The sequence below is a fragment of the Neovison vison genome, chromosome X, assembly GCF_020171115.1.
Source record: "Neovison vison isolate M4711 chromosome X, ASM_NN_V1, whole genome shotgun sequence".
Lineage (NCBI taxonomy): Eukaryota > Metazoa > Chordata > Mammalia > Carnivora > Mustelidae > Neogale > Neogale vison.
In genome coordinates this window covers 512,741-535,856 of record NC_058105.1, presented here as the reverse complement: position 1 = coordinate 535,856, position 23,116 = coordinate 512,741, and the positions used below count along the sequence as shown (strand labels likewise).

The following is a 23,116-nucleotide window of genomic DNA, read 5'->3' as shown; positions in this document are numbered from 1 at the left end:
AACAGACACAAAACACGCCCCCTTTGAGGGCTGGGAAGCTCGCTGGGACCAGAAAGGTACCGAGACCAAGAACCCGTTGTGGCGTCTAGGTTCCAGATTCACTTGTAGCCGAGAAGAAATCAGTTCGCTTCAAAGACCATTCTGGAAGGTGTTGCCCGTTCTGCGGTGGTACTGAGGTCTAGTTCGGTCCCTGATTCCCAGGATCCTCGAGCCCTCTCACCCACAAAACCCCCAAGACACTCTTCCCTGAACCCCACATTGGCTCTCCCCGCAGAGCCAGCAGCTCCCCCGCGGCACTTCCTGGCTTGTCAGTCGTCTGTGCACAGCCAATCAGCATCCACAGCATGGGCGACTCGTCCGGGAGAGAAGGGGCGGCTACTTCCTGCACGCCAATGAACGCGCAGACTCACAGGGAGGTGGGGGGGCGGGGCGGCGGTGGCGAGCCTGCGGCTGTGAGCGAGCCAATCAGGGACCACCAGCGGTTGGCGGCTCGAGAGGCCGTTAGTCGCGCGCACGCTTCTCCAAGATGGCGGCCGCGAAGGATGGCTGTACATTAGGAGAAGCGGCCGCAGGGAACGGGCGGCGGCTCCACCTCGGGATTCCTGAGGCCGTGTTTGTGGTAAGAGGCACGCCGACCTTCGGCATGTTGGCGTTAGGGCGCGGGCTACCCCTTTCTTTCCTGGCTTTACCGCGGCCTCGACTATGGGGGAAGAGTTGAGCTAATGGACATGGGAGAGAGCACTTGGCAGCTCTCCCCTCTACGCCTAGACGAACTGAACGGCTGGTATCCCCCACCTCGGGGGAAACGCGGTGCGCGAAGAGAAGGGTGTGCCGGGCGTGAGGACCGGGGAGCGGGGCGGGGCGGTCTGCGGGGGCTCCCCCCAGGTGCCGGGTTTCACCTTGTGCTGCTTGTCGGGGAGAGGGGGAGGCCGTGAGAAGCCGGGAGAGGGACTCAGCCTAGATGCCGGAACGACCGACGGTTGTATGGTGACTTCGGGTACAGTGAGTAGTCGGAACACCTGGTGCTTAGCTGTGGAAATAGGAAATTACACCTCGTCTGCTGAAGCGATGCAGTGGTCTTTTCTTTGCAGGAATGGAAGAAGAGACTGATGGGAAGGTAGAGGGTAGAGTCTAGAGTGTGCCGGCTTTATTCAGTACGTAACGGGCTGTCATTAGGAGGTGTCCAAAGAAAGGCACGATATAATCGTATTTGCTTTTACGTACATCATTCTAACAGTTTGATATAGAGAATGCATCGTGTGGAGTAGAGAGAGGAGGTAGGGAATGCAATTTCCAAGAAGAGGGGGAATCCGTCCCAAATCCAATCAAAGAGAAGCAGCTACAGGACTTCAACACTGTCCTTTCATTAAGACATTCTAGAAACAGTATTTCAAAACTGTTTGAATAATGCGAGAAAACAAACGGTGAGGTCTCAGTTCTAACCAGTACAGTATCGCAGAAAACACGACTGGTCTTCAGGTCAGTATCTTCGGTCTTTCCTCACTCAGTTCTGACTTAAATCTCAGCGGAACAGATCACAAGCAGGCAGAGAGGCAGGCAGAGAGAGAGAAGGGGGGGGGGAAGCAGGCTCCCCGCTGAGCAGAGAGCCCGATGCGGGACTCGATCCCAGGACCCTGACATCATGACCTGAGTGGAAGGCAGAGGCTTAACCCACTGAGCCACCCAGGCACCCCAAGAATGTTTTTTTGTTTATATATGTGGCATTAAATTGTCATCCTTAAAAGTATGTTTATTGGTAAGCTGTGAACAGTGGGATTATTAATAACATTAATAATGTCTGTCTTTCAAATAAATAAAATTTAAATTCCAGTAGCCTTAACATACAGTATTGTATTAGTTTCAGGTGTGCAGTATAATAATTCAACACTTACATAACATTAGTTTCTTTCTTTGTTTTTAAGATTTTTATTTATTTATTTGACAGACAGAGCTTACAAGAAGTAGGCAGAGAGGGAGGCAGAGAGGAGCAAGCAGGCTCCCCACTGAGCAGAGAGCCCGATGCGGGACTCGATCCCAGGACCCTGAGATCACAACCTGAGCCGAAGGCAGAGGCTTAACCCACTGAGCTACCCGAGCGCCCCCATTTAGACCATTTTTATATACACTCTGTATTGCATATATTGCATATTTGCATTTGCTGATTCAATTTTGTAGGGTTTTTTCCCTAATTTTTTGTCTCTGAGCTGTGCCATTTATTTCTTTACATTCATTTCCCAACTAATGGTAATGAAACAGAATTTGCTGATTGCCAGGCACTTTCTTAATGCTTTTACAGAACTCTAGGAGGTAGGTATTATTATTCCCACTTTGTAGATGAAACTGAGTTACTTGAGTCACTTGGCCCCAAGTCATATAATGTGTAAGCATTTTATCCAGGATTTGAACTTGGGCAATCCGTAGAGTACCAGAGCCCTATTTACATGCTCTGCTAGTGGGAGGAAAGTGAGATAGTCATCTTGGCTCAGGGTCGTTTCTCCAGATCCTCGCACAGCACCTGAAACATAAGTATAAGCTCATAACTAGATGTTGAATTCAATTTTCATAGTGCCTTAAATAGTACGTTCTTGGTCCTCAACTAGACATGGCTTCAGAAATCTCATTCAGGAGGATACACTTTATCTGAGGCTTTAAAAAGTCTATCTTAAAATACCGTTCCTCCCTAAAATTGCTATGGGATATTTTACTAGACCTTAAAATTTCTACCAGAATATAATATATAGGCAAGCCAAATTTTATGTAAGTATTTGAATAACATGGTGTTGTAGAAGGAACACTGGCTTCTAAGCAGCCGGGGTTTGAACCCTGCCTCCACTTTGCAATTGCTGCTTCATCTTGAGCATATTATTTTTACCACCTTGAATCTCAGTTACTTTTGCTGAAACAGGAATAGCAATGTTTAGAGAGTTGCTGTGAGAAGCAGTATGTGCTTTCAGTATAACAAGTGGATGCTTAATATGTATTAGTTTCTCTGATATAGGAGGCCCTATGCTGTACTGGTTAAGAGTCAGACCTCATCCTTTCCTCCATTTCTACTGGTGCCATACTTGGTTTTCTTTCTCTGCTTGAACTGTCCTTTCCCCCTTGCCCAGTTGCTGATGTCCTGTCTTAATCTCTCAACATCTAGTTCACATATGACCTCCCTGTAGTTTTGTTTTTTCAAAAAAGAGTTTATATATTTATTTTAGAGATAAAGACAGAGAGCTCACAAGGTGGGGTGAGAGCAGAGGGAGAGGGACAAGCAGACCAGGTTAGAGAGCTAGTCTGGTTAGGTCCCTAACCCTGCTGAGCACAGCGCCTAATGTAGGACTCAGTCCCACCACCTAAAATCATGATCTGAGCGAAAATCAAGAGTTGGACGCTTAACGAGCTGAGCCACCCAAGCGTCTCTCCCTGTCCTTTTTCTTGACCACTGCCCCAAGACAGAATTCTTGGCACTTTCATCTTTTCCCTCAGCACGTTGTGTTATAGACATAGCTAATGTTTGTTGAGCACTTAATAGCTCTCATGTATTCTTTGAAGGATTTTACAGATGCTAACTCATTTAATTCCCTGTGAGGGAAAGGTATTTTCATTTTACAGACAAGAAACTTGAGGCAAAGAGAGAGGTTGAGTAGCTTCTCCAAAGTGAACACATCTAGTATGTGGTGAAGCCAGGATTCAAGCCAGGCAAGCCCTGTCTCTTAGCCACAGTTTTGTGCTGCTATAGTTAATTCTGCTCGATAGACTCTAAGCTCCCAGCAATATCTATCAGCTGCTAGAAACTTTGACTTCTACCTCTTTCCTGCAGTGACCCTTCTAGGAAGATGGCGTCTCCATTATACATGCAGACTTCAGCCATTGTCCCCAGCCTCACCTTTCCAGTTTCTTTTCCTAGATCTCTGGCTTGATGGCTTCCTAGTTTGCATTCCCTTGCTGCTGTTTTTCTTTTCCTTCTTATCTTGTTTTGGCTAAAATACTCCCTTACAGCTAGTAAGTATGGAGAAGAATAATGACATCGAGATCTCAGAAACTGGAAGGTAATTGAATTCAACTTAAAATGAAGAAATAAAGTTCTTTAAAGCGCTGGAAAGATCCCATAGGATTGCCTTTAAGTTTCCATATATTTTCATCTAGTTCCTGATCCTTATCTAATTAACTAGCTTTTCTTCAAGGACCAGTATGTAATATATGTTTAAAACGCTGTTCAGTTTTACTACTTGTCTTTTGCTTAGTTATTCCTTTTATGAAAGATTGTTCTGCTTGCCTTTTAGGTTTACTTTATTTCCACCAGTTGATACTTAAGAAGGTATTTGTGGCTTGCCTCAGGAACCTAGTGCCTGTATTTAGCATGATTTCTATGGTAGAACTTGCATTAAGAATTTTAGTCGATGGGGCGCCTGGGTGGCTCTGCGGGTTGGACCTCTGCCTTCAGCTCGGGTCATGGTCTCGGGGTCCTGGGATGGAGCCCCACGTCAGGCTCTCGGCGGGGGGGCCTGCGACCCCCTCGCTCTCTACCTACTTGTGATATCTCTCTCTCTCTCTCTCTCTGTCAAATAAATAAATAAATAAATCAATCTTTAAAAATCTTAGTTGATACTTTTGGCATACATTCTGTGGAGTCATTTTGTGACCAGGCTACATAACTAGGCAATGTGTTTGATTGTTGGTAATTTTCATATTTACTACTAGGGCCACCCCGGGGGTGCATAAAGCAGGTAAAGTCATCTTACTTTCTGTATGTATAAATAAAAATAAAAAGAGGAAGCTGGGGGAAGAATTAATTAGCTATATAATGTATGTGCACTGTCTGAAATGGTCTTGAACTTTTTATAACTACATTTTAGTTAAAAACAATCTTTTGGAAAAAAGAAGCTTTATTTTTTGTATGTTTTGAAGTTGAAGCAGTCAAAAATCAGATTAGAGGTATGAATTCTAAAATTTGGGGGCACCCGAGTGGCTCATTTGGTTAAATGACCAACTCTTGATTTTGGCTCAGATCACGATCTCAGGGTTTAAAGTCTTTAAAAAAAAAGTTTAAAATTTGTCATGTGTTATTTTTTATACTAAAGGAAGATGTAGATTCCTTCATGAAACAGCCTGGGAATGAGACTGCGGATACAGTGCTAAAGAAGCTGGACGAACAGTACCAGAAGTATAAGTTTATGGAACTCAATCTTGCTCAAAAGAAAAGGAGGTAAGTGAAAAAATTTACAAGTTGTTTTTTTGTTGTTAATCTTGTATGGCTTAAACTTTAAAAATCAAGACATAATTTACATATAATAAAATGTCCAGTTGTTGAATATTCAGTTTAATGAATTTTCACAGATGTATTCACTTCTGTAACCACCGCCCAGATCGGTTTGTGGAATATTCCGTAACTGCAGGAAGTTCCCTGTCACCCCTTTCTGGCCAACTCTGCCCAGTCACAGAGACAACTACTATTCTGATTGTTTTCACCATAAATTGGTTTTGTCTGTTCTTGAACTTCATATAAATGAAAGCATGTAGTAAGTACTGTTTTCAGTCAGGCTTCTTACACATAGCACAATGCTTTTGAGAGTCACCCATGGTTTTGTGTGTATCAGTAAATTAGTTTCTTTTCAATGCTGAATCTTGCTCCAGTTTTTATCCGTTTGCCTGTCAGTGGACATTTAGGTTGTTTCCTTGTTTGATTGAAGTCTTTGTGTGGGTGTTTGTTTTCATTTCTCCTGGGTAATCACCTTGGAGTAGAATTGCTGACTCGTATAGTAAGTGTAATGTTCAGTGTTAAAAGAGAACTGACGTAAGGCCTCCAGAGCGGCTGTACCACATTTCGTTCCCACCAGCAGCGTATGGAGTTCCAGTTGTTCCAGTGGCTCACGTCCTCGCCAGCAATTGGTATTAGAAGTCTAAAGATGATTTTGAAAACATAATAGAATGAATATTGAAGACCTTATTCCAAAGCATCTAGGGTTATAATATCTTAGATCTCCAGTTCATCCTTCTTATTTTGCCATTGAGATGTGAGATCCATAGAGGTTATGACTTTCCCTAGAGTTCACAGAAAATGGGCATAGGACAAATGCATCCTTGCTCTCAATTGTTTATTTCCCTATATTTTTATAGTAGATTATAAAGTCAGTTCACTGCAGTAAATACTTGGGGCTATCTGCTATGCACATATGGCAGCATTCTTATGTCAGTTAAATATTTATGGAATTCCGACTAGGTGCAGGTACTGTTTTATGTGCTCTCAACAGGGACGCAGTCTAGGGGCATGATAGGTATGTAAATAAGATAAGCAAATAAAGTATAGCAGTTGAGATACTTGAATACAATGTAGTGAGTTAGCACAGGGAAAGGTGTGATCTGGAGGGCAACAAGGAGACTCAGGAGAAGCTTCTAGGGGGAGCATATGGCTTTGTAGAAGTTGGAAGGCTGGTTGTGAGTTCAGAGGCAGACTAAAGCAAGGAAGGATCATCTGGCCATAACGTGCCATTCATATGAAAGTACAAAAGTTTGTATTCAGATACATTTTCTCATTTGATTTGGTGACAGGGAAATTTGAATAAGGGCTGGGTATTAGATGAAAAGTCATCGACATAAACAAAGGGAGAGTGCTAAACAAAAAAAGCAGGATAGAAAACACTATGAGGGATATGCTCTCATTTTGGAAAAAATGTACACAAATTTCTGGAAGAAGCTACCCTAGTGGTGTATTAACAGTGGTTAACCTAAGGTGGTGGGAATATGATACTTTAAAAAATCTGGTTATCTATATTGCTAAATTTCTCCAGTAGTCACATGCTGCTTTTGTAAGACAAGTTTATTTTCATTTTAAAAAGAAGAATTAAGTCATTAGATTTCAGATCACCCACAGGGAGGTTGTAAATAGTGAAGAGATGGGCCTCAGGACCAAGCCCTGGGAAAGAGGAGGAGATTTGTATATCAAAGTTCTACTGCTCACTCTAGTACTTTGGTATAGTAGGGTACTCAGTCCAGGTTTACATATGCTCTAGGCCTGGATGTGAGGGATAAAAATTGCGCTGTGTACCCGTAGCCTTCCTAATCAGGTGCACTTGGGATATATCAGTGAACAAAACAGGCAGTCCCTGCCCTTGGAAAGGTTGCAGTCCAGTGCAGTCTGGATAGTAAACGCACAATTCGATAGAATTAATATTTATTGTGCACCTAATATGTGCTTGGCATCATTTTAAGTACTTAGGGTATATCAGTCCTCATGGAGCTGACATTCTAGCCAGAAAACAGAACTAGGCTATAGAGTAGGTTAGAAGGTGATAAATGATATGGAAATAAGAAATGAAATAAGAGGGTGTGGAGTATTGGAGGGTTAGGGTTAGCTGCTGAGGGTTTTGAGGAAAGGAGTGTGGTCTGATTTTTCCCTATTATCGTATGACTCCCTCCGGTTGCTGGCCGATCATAGTCCTGAGAAGGGCAGAAAGAAGGAGGTCAGCTAGTAGTCCCTTTCGTTAATCTAGGTAAGGTGACAGAGGTGGTGGTAAAGAAGCATATTCTGAATTTACTTTGAAGTTGGAATGAGCATGGTCTGGTGGATTAGAGGTGAGATGTGGAGGGACACATGGAGGATGGCTCCCAGGTCAGAGCAACTTGGAAGAGTTACCGTCGTCGCACATGGAGAAGGCCGGGTGAAGCAGGTTTGGATGAAGATCAGGAATCCAATTCTGGACACATTTGAGATACATTTTTGGATATCCAAGTACATAGATGTTAAAACAGGCAATTAAATTCGGGAGTCTGAATTTTGGGAGCAATCTGGGCTGGAGATACAAATTTGGGAGTAATTTAAAGCTATGGGACCAAATGAGCTCCATCACCAAAAGAGTGCATGTAGGTGAAGGAGAGATCAAAGATCTGGGTACTTCAACAGTCCGACGTTAGGGAGAAGAGGGATAACCAGTAAAAACACTGAAAGGCTGCCTGTGGGGTCAGAAAACCCGGAGAGTTTACTCTGGAAGCCAAGGCAAGAAAACGTGTTACAGAGAAGGGAATGATCAAGTAGGGTAAGGACTGAAGACTGACTTGCACTTAGCAAAGTGGAAGTCATTAGTGTTGTGGATGGGAACGTTTTTGGTCCAGTGGTTTAAAAGGGAATGATACTGGAGATAGTAAATATGGAAAGCTTTCTGAAGAGCTTTACCCATTTCAGTAGTGTGTTGTCTTTTTTTATTTGTAGGAGTTCTTTGTGCATCAGCCCTTGAACAACATAGATTGTTCAAACACAGGTTTAAGGTCCCCTTACACCTGGATTTTTTTCAATATATATTTTGGAAACATTTTTGGAAGATTATTTGACAGTTTGAAAAAACTTCAAATGGGTTACATAGCCTTGAGATACTGGAAAAAATAAAGAAGATGTTAGGTATTATTGTAAGGGTACAGTATATAATACATAAAACATATTGTAACGTATAAAATATATGTTTATTGACTGCTTTTATTATCTACAAGGCTTCCAGTTAGCACTAGGCTATTTGGGAGACTCAAAAATTATACATGGATTTACAACTGCACGGGGCATCGGTGCACCAGCCCCCACATTGTTAAAGGTCAGCTGTATATTGGATGCTAATCCTTCTAAGTTACATGGATGAGAAATTGTTCTTTTGTAATTTATCTTTTTCCTTTCTTTATGGTTTTTTTGGATGAGTAGTTCTTAATTTAAATGTTTTTGGTTAAAATTTCCCTTAATAGCTTTTTGCATCTCATTTAAGAAATGCTACCGTATATTTCCCATTCAGAAACACAGACTTCTCTGTTTTCTTCTAAAAGTTTTAAAGTTTTGCTTTCACATTTAACTTCTTATTTTTTAATTTATTTTTGTTGGTAGGGAGGGGTAGAGAGAGTGAGAGAATCTTATGCAGGCTCCACATTCCGCGTGGAGCCTGACATGGGGCTTTGTCTCATGACCCTGAGATTATGACCTGAGCCAAAGTCTAGAGTCAGAGGCTTAACTGACTGAGCCACCCAGGCATCCCTCACATTTAACTTCTTAATCCAGAAGTTTATTTTTTTTAAAGATTTTATTTATTTATTTGCCAGAGAGAGAGGGAGAGAGAGCGAGCGAGCACAGGCAGACAAAGAGGCAGGCAGAGGCAGAGGGAGAAGCAGGCTCCCCACCGAGCAAGGAGCCCGATGTGGGACTCGATCCCAGGACCCTGGGATCACGACCCGAGCCGAAGGCAGCTGCTTAACCAACTGAGCCACCCAGGCGTCCCAGAAGTTTATTTTTGTGTATGGTATGTGTGAGCTTTGAATTTTTTCTTTTTTTTTTAGTGGATGTACTGTGAAGCACTGTTTGTTTCAACAGCATTTAAGTTTCATGTGGTCCAATTTAACAGTCTGTTTCCTCCTGTTTAAGAAATACTTTCCTATCCCAAGTTCCTGAAGATACTCTCTTAGTATTTTATTCTCAAAGGTTTATTGCTTTATCTTTCACATTTAGATCTTTAATCCATGAGTTATTCAGAACTGTGTTGCTAAATTTCGAAGCAATTGTGAAATTTTCAGTCATGTTTCTTTGTCTTCTCAATACTGTAAATTGGTCTTTCAATCTGCAGTCTTGGTCATATTCAGGGTCTTGGTGACAACACTGCTTCGTAGGTTCGTGTATCATTTTTCCGTTAAGAAGTAGATAGTATCTAGTTGTCTGTCTTTATGGTGCTCCGTGTCTAGATCCGTTAACTGTGCATTGCAAAATGATGCTCTGATTCAGTTATTTTTTTATTTATAATTAATCTGTTACACTTCTGTAAAGAGAAGCGATCCCTACTCATCCCTACATGTGGGAGTAGCTGCAGGAAATGAGTCCCCCTTTCAGTTTCTTCTCTTGCTGGAGTCAGCCCTGTAGTTCTGCCACCTTCAGCTGCTCTCGGCTCAGAGAGAGAGTTCCTGCTCTGTCCTCAGCAAAGGGTTAGGTTAGGGTTTGTGCTCTCTGGCTGCTGGCGAGGCCGGAGTGGGAGTGCTGCTCTGCCGTCTCAACCTGAAACCATCTTTATCCCTTTGGAAAAACGTTTTAGTCTATATGGTTAGTCACATGCGATTTGAGAATTATTGTGTGTTGGTGAACTTACCCCTATATGAGATAATGCTTAGTGTTTTAAAGTCTGTTTTGTTGGATACTTTCAGCTACCCCAGCTTTCTTTTGGTTAACATTTTCTTGATTCATCTTTTCCAATCCCTTTACTTTCAACCTGTTTATTATTTATATATAAGGGTGTTCCATGTAAACAACATAAGGTTATTGTTTTAAATCTAGCCTGTCTTTTTAGATCAACTGATTTTTCTTTTTGGATACTTTCAAGATGATAATCTCTTTTGTTTCATTTCACTATAATTTGTCTATGTGTGGATATTTTTCTTCTTTCTTAACCAACTATATGTCAGCTTCCTGTAACTATGGATAACTGTGTGGTTTGCCTTTATGCATGGAGGATTTTGCTTTTGCCAGGAGTGGTACTGCACCGGCCTTTTCCTGTTTTGGCTCTTAATATGTGAGCTTCCCCACTGAGCTGCGACGCAGGGACCCAGACTTGGGTCTATAGCTGATAGCAGCACCTAACTCATGATGCTTATTTTTCTCTAGTTCTCACTGCTCAACTCAAAGCCTTTTCCAGTTTTTTATCCTTTAATTTTTCCTGGAACTTCCTTACCTCTGAGATGTCAGCTGTGCAATGAAAACTATTTTTGTGCATGATCGAGTTGTTCCACAGCTGGTGGTTCTGTGGAGTTTGGGTACTAACCTTTTTCTTTTACATATCCTGTTAAAAGTTTTTCCTTGCAACCTATCATTTGCCTTTAACTTTACCTTCAGCTGTGTAAAAGTTCTTTAGTATTTTGTAATTGTCTTATAATCTCCTCAACACCTGGGTTGTGTGTCTTTTATTTATTTTTTTAAGATTTCTATTTACTTATTTGACAGAGATCACAAGTAGGCAGAGAGGCAGGCGGGCAGAGAGAGAGAGAGAGGAGGAGGAGGAAGCAGGTTCCCCGCAGAGCAGAGAGCCCAATGCGGGGCTCGATCCAAAGACTCCGAGATCATGACCTGAGCTGAAGGCAGAGGCTTAACCCACTGAGCCACCCAGGTGCCCCAAAGATTTTATTTATTTATTTGACAGAGAGAGAGAGAACACAAGGAAGGGCAGTGGGAGAGGGAGAAGCAGGCTTCCCATGGAGCAGGGAACCTGACATGGGGCTCGGAACCTGACATGGGGCTCAATCCTAGGACTCCAAGATCATGACCTGAGCCCCCAGTCTTCACTGTCTTCACTCCTGGGAGTAGGAGTCGGGGTAGAGGGGGACTACTGGAGGTCAGCTGAGCCTCACCTCTCTTCTTCTGGTCAAGTCTACCATTTTTCCACCCTGTAGCAGTGAGGGAGAAGGTAAGGTGATTCACCCCGGGCAATTTAGAAGGAGGAAAAAACATCTAGAAAGTTTTCCTTTAACTGTGCCCTCCTTTTGAAGATTTGATCTGCTTCCCTTCTAAGATGCTATCTCCCTTCTTACTCTCCTACCCACTCCTAGAACCTAGAGAGTTCCACTGCTCTTATGATAACAGACCTAGAAGTGACCCGAGTGTCCACTGGCAGGAGAGTAGATAAAGAAGTTGTGCTATATTCATAATTGAATATTACACAGCAGTGAAAATGAATGAACAAGTTTAGGAACCCAATTGAGTTAAGCTAACCTGAGTAAAATGCATTCAACACTTGATTGTTTGTATTAAGCCAGAAATTCAGCAAAGAATATATTGTTTGGGAATATGCATGAATGTGACGAAGTTATTGGAAAAAGAAGAAAAAGGGCTATAAGCGCACAGGAGAACTGCTGTCTCTTGGGGTAGAGCAAAGTGGGGAGGGGTATACCGCTTGGACGTACTTGGCGACCTTGGTGACCTAAGTTGATAGGGTTTGCAGCTGCTTGATTTATTAATACGCTTCGTAATTTATGTGTTATATGTAATGTTATACGTACAAAAGTTATCATAGAAATCATGGACATGACCAAAACCCTTTTTTTGAACATTCTCCTTATGTTGTGTGCATATCAGATATTTTACAAATAAATATATCTTTTTAGCATTTACTTATATCAACATGTAATACAAAAGTAAGCAGATTTGGAAGATCTACAACATCCATATTGAACTTGTAAAGAGCTCACAGAGCATTAGCCTTCAAATTAACTAAAATGAACAGTAAATGTGTTTCTCGATTATTCACTGGACTTTATTTCCAGATAGTGGTAGTATTTTTTTAAGTAGCAGGCTCATCTAACATACTTTCTGCCAGGTCAGTAGCACAGGGAATGGTAAAGTTTGCTCTTCTAGTCTCCTTCATGCATGCTGTGACTTCCTTTGTATGATACAATGAGTGTATTTTATTTGTTTTTTGTTTATCAAGTTTTTATTTAAATTCCAGTATATATTAACATATTCAGTATTATATTAACATATTAGCATAATATATTAACATAACATAATATAGTAACATATGCAGTGTTATTATATTCATTTTAGGTATACAATATGGTGATTCAACACTTCTATAATAAGTACATTTTCATTATCACATTTAAATTTTGTTAACATACCAATTTCCAGTCATATTTAGTTAAACGTATTCTTAAAGAACCATAGCTTTGTTTTTGTGTCCTTAGTTTGTCTTATTACAAAGTCCCTTGTGATTTGACAGTGCCCCCGCAGCTAGTTTGCATGTTTGTCCGTCTTTCTTCCCTTCCTTCCCCCTTTCTTTCTTTCAAGATTTTATTTATTTGATGGAGGGTGAGAGAAAACTCAGCAGGATGAGCAGGAGAGGGGGAAGCAGGCTCCCTGCTGAGCAGGGAGCCCGATGCGGGGCTCAATCCCAGGACCCTGAGATCATGACCTGAGCTGAAGGTGGACGCTCAACCGACTGAGCCACCCAGGCGCCCCTAGTTTGCACGTTTCTCCATGCACAGCACATTATAGCCTTGGGCAACTTTTAGTCACCATCCTAAAGAGGTAAACCTCAGTGTCAACAAAATAAAAAATATTTCATCCTTTCTTCTAAGTAACTTTCAGTGTTTTCAGTGTGTTTTGTCTCTTATTTTCTTGTCAGTGAGGTTGATGTCCCTTTGGAATCAGTTGTTAGTAGCTTTTCAAGAATAATTTGTTATAGTTGTTCGTTGTTAAAACAACTAGAGTTGTTAGAACACTTTTATGTCGATAGCACAGTTAAGCAGAAGGTACAGAGATTTCCCATACATTCCTGTCCTCTCTGCACATGCAGAGCCTCCCCCATTATCGGCAGTCTCCACCAGAGTGGGACACTGGTTACAGTTGATGAGTCATGGGGTGCCTGGTTGGCTCTGTCACCGGAGCATGTGACTCTTTTTCTCAAGGTCGTGAGTTTGACCCCCCACATTGGGTGTAGAGCCTGCTTAAAAGATAAATAAATGGTGAGTCAGTATCAATATATTACTATTACCTGAGGTCCTTAGCTTACCTGAGGGTTCACTATGCTGTTGGGTATTCCGTGGGTTTTGACAAATGGATGATTTTATTAGTTCTCAAAAAGAAAATCGGTAGAAAATGCAAAGCTAGTAAGACTGGGTCCTGGTGTTTTTCTTGCCTGCAAAATACTAAGTTAACCTTTTTCTTATCCACAGGCTGAAAGGTCAGATTCCTGAAATTAAGCAGACTTTAGAAATTCTAAAATACATGCAGAAGAAAAAAGTAAGTACATTTTTGTTTCTAAATATGAGTGAACCGGTGTACTTCAGCAGAGACTCATCTCCCTTGACTCTGGTCCCTGGTATCTGAGGGTGTTAGAGTACACAGTCTGCCTTCCCAACTCTCCTGTACCTGTACTGATGTCACAGTGTGCCTCTGTGATAAATGTAGCTTTGTGGCTTTTTTCCCAAGTCCACTTTAATTTTAGGGCCTACACTTCTTGGATTATTTTACTTACATAAAGTGTTTGTAAAACTTAAATGCAATTGAAAATTATTTAGGTACAAAAAGAAAATGTCTTATTTTGAGGTAGCAGCATCCAAGGGTTTTTATTGTTATTACTGTTCTCCTTAAGAATAAGGACTGAGGGGGACGCCTGGGTGGCTCATTTGGTTAAGCAGCTGCCTTCGGCTCAGGTCATGATCCCAGCGTCCTGGGATCGAGTCCCACACCGGGCTCCTTGCTCAGCAGGGAGCCTGCTTCTCCCTCTGCCTCTGCCTGCCATTCTGTCTGCCTGTGCTCACTCTCTCCCTCTCTCTGACAAATAAATAAAATCTTAAAAAAAAAAAGAATAAGGACTGAGTCTAAAACTTACAGATCTATGAAGAGTCCTAGAAATTGTGTTTTGGGTTCTCATTTCACAGTGCACATAGCTAGTTACTGGCAGAAGTGGATTGGAGAACCTTCCGAGTCTTAGTCTAATATTCATTAAATAAAAGCAGGCTGTAAATATTAAATTTTATAAGCATATTGTATTTAAAAGATTAAGTGGGAGCGCTGGGGTGGCTCAGTCAGTTAAGCTTCTGCCTTTGGCTCAGGTCGTGATCCCCTGGGTTGTGAGATCGAACCCCGCATCGGGCTCCCTGCTCAGCAGGGGGAGTCTGCTTCTTCCTCTCCCCAACACCACCAGCTTGTGCATGCTCTCTTTCTTTCTCTCACATAAATAAAATATTTTAAAAAATGTATATATAATTTTATTACTTGGCTACTAGAATAACTATTTCCAGTACATTATTTTTTTTATTTTTTAAATGATTATTTATTTATTTATTTGATAGAGACAGATCACAAGTAGGCAGAGAGGCAGGCAGAGAGAGAGAAGGGGGAAGCAGGCTCCCTGCTGAGCAGAGAGCCCGACGCGGGGCTCGATCCCAGGACCCCGAGATCATGACCTGAGCCGAAGGCAGAGGCTTAAACCACTGAGCCACCCAGACGCCCCCATCCAGTACATTATTTTATGTGGTGAAATTTTGAGAGACTTCAGGAAACTGGTCGGTTGAGTGTGAAGCACTAATGAAGTAATAATTGCTAACTTTTTTTTTTTTTTTGAGAGTGGGAGAAGGAGAGAGTGTGAGCAGGGGTGGGGAAGAAAGGGGAAGGGCGGAGAGAGGGAGAATCTCAAGCAGACTCCACTGTGAGTGCAGAGCTGATGTGGGCTCGATCTCACAACCCTGAGATCATGACCTGAGCTGAAATTAAGACTCGGATGCTTGACTGACTGAGCGCCCCAGGTGCCCCAGTAATTGCTAACTCTTGCATAGCACTTACTCTGTGCCAGGCACTGTTTTGTGTGTCCACGTGTGTATGTCTGTGTAAAGTCTGTTTTCCACAGCCTTCAGAGGTGTCAGGACTATTGTTAGCCTAATTTTATAAATCGGGAACCTGAGACCCAGAGAAGTCCAGTGAAATGGCAAGTTTGCACAAGTAGTAAGTAGCTGAGCCAGAATCCGTGTCCCCCAAGGCCCAGCCATCTGGCGCCGGCTTCCATTTCTTTTCCCACTGCACTAATTGGCGCGATGGCACTTTTACATGACTTAGGTTCAGCTCTGTGATCTCTCCTTCATAACCCTGTTGTTCAACTGGCCTATTTACAGTACTGTCATTTGTTTGAAGGAGTCCACCAGTTCACTGGAGACCAGATTCTTACTGGCAGACAACCTGTACTGCAAAGCTTCCGTTCCTCCTACTGATAAAGTGTGTCTTTGGTTGGGGGTAAGTAGCTGAAATGGCTGCAGCTTCCGTGGCTGCCACTTGTGACCCAGTGTGGTTTGCCCAGCACCACACTGCTGCTCAAGCCGCGTGAAGTGCTCATCTCCCCTTGGACTGTGGAAGGGACACGGGGTGGGAGCTCAGGGGCTCTGTATTGGAAACCGACTGGAATGACGAGTGCAATGAGCTGCAAAAGTCCTTGTCTCTCCCAGTCAAGACAAAACTAACTGAAGGCTTCTCTCTTCCCCTTTAGCTGATGCTTCATCTCATAAATATAACAGAAGGAAGAGGAATAGAAATAAAATTGGGGGCGCCTGGGTGGCTCAGTTGTTAAGCATCTGCCTTCGGCTCAGGTCATGATCCCAGGGTCCTGGGATTGAGCTCCGCATCGGGCTTCCTGCTCAGTGGGGAGCCTGCTTCTCCCTCTCCTCTCCCTCTGCCCTGCCCCACTTGTGCGCTCTCTTTCTGACAAATAAATAAATTTTTTAAAAATCTTTAAAAAAAAGAAATAAAATAGAAAGGATGGCTGACCCTCACATAAATGTTTCTTACCCATAGGGTTTATTAGTTCTGGAAAGATCTCTCAAAACTTAAGGGGGAAAAGATGATTACAAAACCCTCAAGATTAGAGTCCATTTTTAAAACCATGTATTTCAATTTTAGATGATGTCATAGACCTTGTCTGTGATCTTTTTCCTATCTTACTCTTCTCAATCCCCTGACCAGTCATCCAACCCATTCCTGGCTGTCCAGCTAGCTGTCCATTGGTCTTGTTACCCCAGACAAGTTCCCATACAAAGTAGCAAGCTGAGTGTATAGCTTCCATCGTCTCTCCTCACTGGAAGGATTTCCTCCTTGCTGTTGTCTTGTAGAATCACTCCTGAGAGGCACTCTAACGCTCTGAAGGGTGGGCACATTAATAACCCAAAACTCACTCTGTTCCTTAGTTCCTCCTCCTGATTTCTGTTCTTTGTAATATTTTCAGGGTTCGTGCATTTCATTCTATAACCCTAACTCCCATACTTACGTAGCTTTAGTTCTGTAAATGGATCAGCTGTCCCCCCAGTGGCTCACATTCCACCAGCAGATGGGGATAAGAGGATGCCATAAACCAGACAACAGGGGTGCTCTCTGATGAGAGTTACATCTGGAATCCACTTCATACCTCATAAGACATGAATTCTAAATGAATTATATACTTGCCTGAAATACTGACACCATCAAAGTTTTAGGCCAAGTAGTAGATAACTTGTTTTATAACCCTGGAATAAGGGTGGTTTGTTTTGGCCATAAAACTCAGAAACTATAAGCAAAGTTGGAAGACAAACAACAGGGAAAATATTCGTAACTCTTACTGCAGGCAGAGGACTAACACGGCCCTTTGCAGGGTTACCTGGAGTTGTGTTTTGGGCATGTCAGTCTTGAGATGCCTGTGAGACTATCGGAGAGAGGCCGGTAAGACTGAGGAATGAGTCAGCCAGAGGTATACTTGGCACAGGGTACTTCCTGAGTGAACCATTGATGTTTTCCTGACATGAGTGAAGTCTTCGGAAATGTAGTCTAATTTTTTTTGTTAAAAGGAACCAAAGTATAGAAATTTTCTGGAAAAAAAAATAGTAATAAGAAACAATGGAGGGGCGCCTGGGTGGCTCAGTGGGTGAAGCATCTGCCTTTGGCTCAGGTCATGATCCTGGGGTCCTGGGATTGGGCTCCTTGCTCAGTAGCAAGCCTGCTTCTCCCTCTCCCGCTCCCCCTGCTTGTATGCTGACTCATGCGCTCTCTCTCTCTCTCTCTCTCTGACCAAAAAAAAAAAAAAAAAAAAACAAAACCCAACAAAAAACAAAACCCACGGTGGCAGTTGACTCAGGAATGAGATTGGGGTCTGATATTGAAGAGACACGTACTTTCCATTGAGTATTTTTCTGTCCTGCCTCAATTTTTTTTTACAGTTTTCTAACTATCATGGATAGGGTTATTGAGTCAGTGTTTATGTAGCACCTGCTTTGTGCCAGCCACTCTCATGTTGTCTGTCTTGCTGAATCCTTACAGTGATCCTTTGAGTGATTTTTAAATGCCATTTGTCAGATGAGGGGAGTGGTTCAGGAAATGCGCAGTGGTAAGGCAGTTGACAGGAGGAGTTCAGAGCTGGGAAAGGTTTGGTTCCTGGCTTCTAGAACGTGTGCATCACTCAGTGATGGTAGTAACACCAGATCTTCAGAATTCAACAGTCACCTTGCCTTTGCCCCCAGCATCTGAAGGTAGGAAGAGGACAGTCAAAGTTAGCCATTATTGGATCAAATTAGGCCATATGTATGTATTTGAAAACTAATTACTGTATCTTAAGCTTAGAATTAACTATTTAAATTGATTCAAATACATTACTATTTAGTGTCCTCATGGAGGTTGTGGAAAGATGGGATTTGGTATCTAAACATTGGTTCTTCTCTTAATTCTCCCATTTACTTAAGATCTTTGTTAGTGTAGGCAACCTGGCCTCTTTGAGCCCACATTTTCTTACCTGCAAAGAAGAAGATAACTTGACTAACCAGGGTTCTTATGGGGAGTAAATGCTACAATGTATGTAAATGTATTCTTTAACCCAAGGATCAGTAAAGTTTGTGTAAAAGGTCAGAGAGTAAATATTTTGGTTTTGCAGAGCACACGGTCTCTGTCACAACTACTCAGCTCTGCCTGTGGTGTGGAAGCATGGGGAAGTGGAGAGTATCTGGGTTCTGATAAAACAGGAAAAGGCAGCTGGCTAGATTTGGCCCAAGGGCTCTAGTTTGCCATCCCTTGTTCTAACCTGTGAAGCACTCTGTAAGTGTTGAGTACTTGTCCTGACTTTCTTTCTTCAGGCTAATGTAATGCTTGAATATGATATTGATGAAGCCCAGGCATTATTGGAAAAGAATTTATCAACTGCCACGAAGAATCTGGATTCTCTTGAGGAAGACCTTGACTTTCTTCGAGATCAGTTTACTACCACAGAAGTCAGTATCCTTTCTTTAACTAAAATCAAACGGAGGAAAGGAAAAAGATCAGATGTTTTTGACACTATTATTTGTATTATTTTAATGAGAAGAATATCCGTATTCTTAGGCTGATTTGAACTTACAGATTTTGTGAGAGTAATAAATAACACTTTTGGAACTAATACTCAACTAAGTTTGTAGCTAGATTAATCTGAATTTGAAGTGTGAAGGTCTGGAAACAGCACATTCAAATCAGTGCATAAGCATTTTTCTTTCCGATATTTTCTCAAGACACCTTCAAAGCTAGTTAGTTTAATCCACGAACATTTATTAAGGGTCTCCTGTGGTGCTGCAGCTGTTGGGGGCACAGGATGGTAAGGGTACAAAGAGTGCCAGAGTTTTGCTGTGTTGGAACTGCACATGTAAAACAGCTAAATGATAATTTCATAGCAAAATACAAGTGAGTTCGTTTCAGGTGTGCAGTGCCAAGGCAATTTAAAGTTAGAGGAAGAAAGAGATGAGCTGGAACTAGTTCAAAGTTAGGACTTGGGGTGTTTTTAAAGGTAGTATAGGGTCTGGATCAGCAGAGTGAAGAGGTGAGGGTAGGGGTTCCGGGCAAGGGTGGGCAGGCAGTCGAAACCCAGCTCTTTGCCTTTCCTCTCTGACCTCTCTCTCCTGGTGCCTGTTGCAGTCGTTGGCCCTACCCAGTTGCCTGCGGCACTCTGTGAGGTGTTCCCAAGCCAGTCTTACTTTGTGCCACTGACCTCTTCTTGCCCTAGCCTTTGCCCAGTGTATCCTGGGTTCCAAAGAGCCCCAGTCAGTTCTCCTCACCCCTTTATATTTCTGCTTTGTTCTTCCTACCTGGAATGATTTCCCCCTATTTTTGTGGGTTACTCCTTTTTTTCCTTCATATTTTAGCTCAAGCATCAGATCATTTCTCAACATTTTCAAATCCTTGGGAGTTTTTGTTGTTTCCCTGTGCTTACTGAGCACTTTGCATGTAGTACTTCATGTTCTGTGCCAGACTGGGTGCAGTGCAGCGGGCGTTGAGTGCTTGGGTGAGGGATGACAGGCCTGTTGGAGGCCTAGAGCAGGGGTTGGCATGGGACGCGTAATGTGGAGACTTCATCCAGAGTGGGGAACAGAGTTATTAAACTTCTGGAAGAAGGAAAAAAACCTTCTAGGAGATAACATTGGAGAAAATCTAGATGACCTGAGTATGGTGAAGCATTATGGACCCAACACCAAAGGCACAGTCCATGAAAGAAATAATTGATGTGTGAGGGCCTGCAACGATGGTGCTTGTGGAAAGGGAAAGAAATTGAGTGAATGTCCTATTAAACCAAAGGGAGAGTAAGAGATGAAATTATTGATCATCGCACTGATTTAAATATTGCCTGAAAGGATATGGTTTGAACAGTCTTTGAATTTCATGGATAAGGGGCTGTCTTTCAAACTCTTGACGGTGTCAGGCACATATTTTGTCAAGTATAACACTATAGTTGACTGCATTTGCTAAACAATTACTGATTTGAGACCTTGACTTTGTATTGGTGGAATTTCTTAAATTCTGTTATACAATATGGCCACAACAGGTGTTACTGGTATTTTGTGTGCATGGTTTCTCTCTTTGATTCGCTCTGTGAGTGAGTATTTAACTTAGTCATTGCATGTGCTGTCTTTAGATTTGCATCTGCGTTTTCTTTGACAATTCTTGCAGATATGGCCAGGGTTTATAACTGGGATGTAAAAAGAAGAAACAAAGATGATTCTACCAAGAACAAAGCATAATGCTGGCAATTAAAAATGTGGTTCAGTTTTCCAAACATGTTATTTTAAGTACCCCAAAGCTTATCCCTAAAGGTTGACATGACTTTGATTTTTTTAACAGCAAGAATGATAATTAAAACTTAAAATGAAAAACATCATTTATTATAAAAACAAAATTGGTTTCAAATATTTTGTGAAATTAACAATATTTTAATTTTTTTAAAATTTTATTTCCAACAAAGTAAATGCTACCTTCATCAGGTTTTTTTTGGTTTGTCGTAAAAAAAAAAAATCTTAGCTGAAATGACTGAGGGGTGCTATGGAAGCTGAATTCTGGACACTTTTCTTTATTGGCTGATGTTAAACTCTCGCTTGATGTGGTTAAACCCGTGTAGAGGTAGGAAAAACAGTTTAAGTATTTCCAAACTTGTTTTCTTTAGTACATATGGGGCTTTATGGCTCTCTGTTGCTGTTATTCGTCTTATAAAAATAGATTTTCACGAATTACTGCTTAGCCAATAACTATTGTAATATGCTGTACTTTTCAAGAAATGGTAGTTTGCCTTCCTAAACAGTGAGAGGGCTACTACCCTGTAGAAGTGCTCGGTTTCTTTGCAATGACAACGTAAGGGAGATCTTGACCAATGTGAAATAACAACATTCTTTAGCCACTCAAAACTCTTGGCTAGGCAATTTTGTATTTCTGAACTGTTCTCCAAAGCAGTTGAACAAGAATATTAAGATATATGTAAATCTGCAGTGGTTGAAAAGATTTGTGAGCTTTTTTTACTCATGATAAAATGTCATAGGAAAAGTAGAAAAATCCCTGTGGAAAGCCATTGGTCCAGTGGCTAGCACTGGGTGATACAGATTCTGATAAAAACACAAATGTATTATTCCTTCTCCATGTAGTACAACATATACCCGTACAATGTTTTGTACTTGTATTTCATGATATTAAAACATTGACGTGAAAACTGTGGCATGGCACCTTCTTTTTAAACATTATTCTTTCTAAAGTTAACATGTGTCTTTTCACATACTTGTAAAGTTCATTTACTTCTACATATAACCAGTATGTCCCAAGAACTTAATGTTTGTAGGAACAACACAGAATCTCTTTGAAAGGAATACAGATCAGCAAATAATTGAGGAGTTAAATCTTAAAGACACCAAAGTTCCTTAGTCACTTTTTCCTTCATAATTTTAAATCCCCATATTTTAGTATTTTAGGTTTTTAGTATTTTAGTATACATCTTGATATATTGTAAGTGCTAAATTTCCCAAACCTCATTAAGGTAAGTATATTGGCACAGAATATCCTTGTCAGCATTAGGACATGAATGATTTACTCACTTTAAGTACATGAAAATTGAACTGCTTTGAAGAAACACAGCTCTTTAGAGATATGAATGAAAGAGCAAAAATTAAGTTAATTCTATAAATAAATATAAATAGCACGTATTGGGAATGGTATTAGGCTTTGTTAATACCATTAACAAATACCATACAATACTTTATTTTACTTTGTTAATAAAAGAAAGCCATTTAAATCTTGCCTCTGCCAGATCATTTCCTTCATAAGGGTTTATAGTTTCAGAATAACATAACTATACTACTTTGACATGATATTTTCAACCTTAATATTAGTATAGCGTACTCAGAGAGGATATGGGTAAAAATTAAATATGAAACTTGACACTGAATAATAATGTTGGAAATGAAACTAATATTTATTTTTCCATTCAGATGCTCATTTGAGAGAATATAGAAAATGGGAAAAAAGACATAAGTTCCACTTGTAGTCCCCTTAACATTTCTGTGTCTTCCCTTTCTTTTTTATGCATAGGTTTTTTAAAATAGAATTTAAACATTTTGTCTTTATAATTTTTATCTTTTTTCGCTTAATATGTAATTTGCGTATTCTATAGTGCTACTGTATTAACATCATTTACAAGTTTCATAGTAGTAGTCTAATGGGTGAACTGTAATAACCTGTGATACACATTGAGACATTTGGGTTGTTTTAAAACTTTTTCTCTATTACAAGTAACAAATAATTCCATAATTTACATTTTTACATGAGTCTTTCTTGTATATTTAGGATTTTTCCTGAGATTTACCAAAAGTGGAATTAAGGAGCAAGATCTTTAGCATTTTTATTCCTGGGGTTAGCTGAGAATAGTTTTGTCTGTAGTTCATCACCCCACCCCCGCCCCCCACCTCTGCCTTTCTCTGCCACATAGATATTGATGGGTGCAGTAGGAAGGACCTTATCCAAGGCCACATAGCCAGACTGAGACCCAGACCCAGTTCCTGGGTGGATTTCCTTCCCTCTGTACCATGATTCCTCACTCCTTTATTTAGCAATAACTAATAGCTCAGTTTGGTAGAAATGGTAAACTGAACTTCAGTCCCTTAGTGAAAAATGCTCTCTTTGCTCTGCTCTAACCTCAATGATACCTATAAGGTCTTGAGCCATTTCTTTTTTTTTTTTTTTTTAAGATTTTATTTATTTATTTGGCAGAGAGAGCTCACAAGTAGGCAGAGAGAGAGAGGAGGAAGCAGGCTCCCCGCTGAGCAGAGAGCCCGACGCGGGGCTCGATCCCAGGACCCTGGGCACCCAGGCGCCCTTCTTGAACCATTTCCTAAAGGT

At 41.3% G+C, this 23,116-nt stretch overlaps 1 protein-coding gene across 2 annotated transcripts; it reads left to right on the top strand.

The window, feature by feature from the left end:
* Nucleotides 1-482: 482 nt before the first annotated feature.
* VBP1 (VHL binding protein 1) lies at nucleotides 483-21,437 on the top strand. Of its 2 annotated transcripts, XM_044234967.1 has the most exons (6): nucleotides 485-619; nucleotides 5,070-5,194; nucleotides 13,666-13,732; nucleotides 15,623-15,721; nucleotides 18,574-18,712; nucleotides 20,411-21,437. In XM_044234967.1, the coding sequence occupies exons 1-6, from the start codon at nucleotides 527-529 to the stop codon at nucleotides 20,479-20,481; spliced, it is 594 nt and encodes a 197-aa protein (XP_044090902.1). In that variant the 5' UTR covers nucleotides 485-526; the 3' UTR covers nucleotides 20,482-21,437. The 2 variants fall into 2 exon arrangements, with proteins under 2 accessions (XP_044090903.1, XP_044090902.1); XM_044234968.1 differs by lacking the exon at nucleotides 15,623-15,721 and having other exon boundaries at nucleotides 483-619.
* The last annotated feature ends 1,679 nt before the right edge of the window (nucleotides 21,438-23,116 follow it).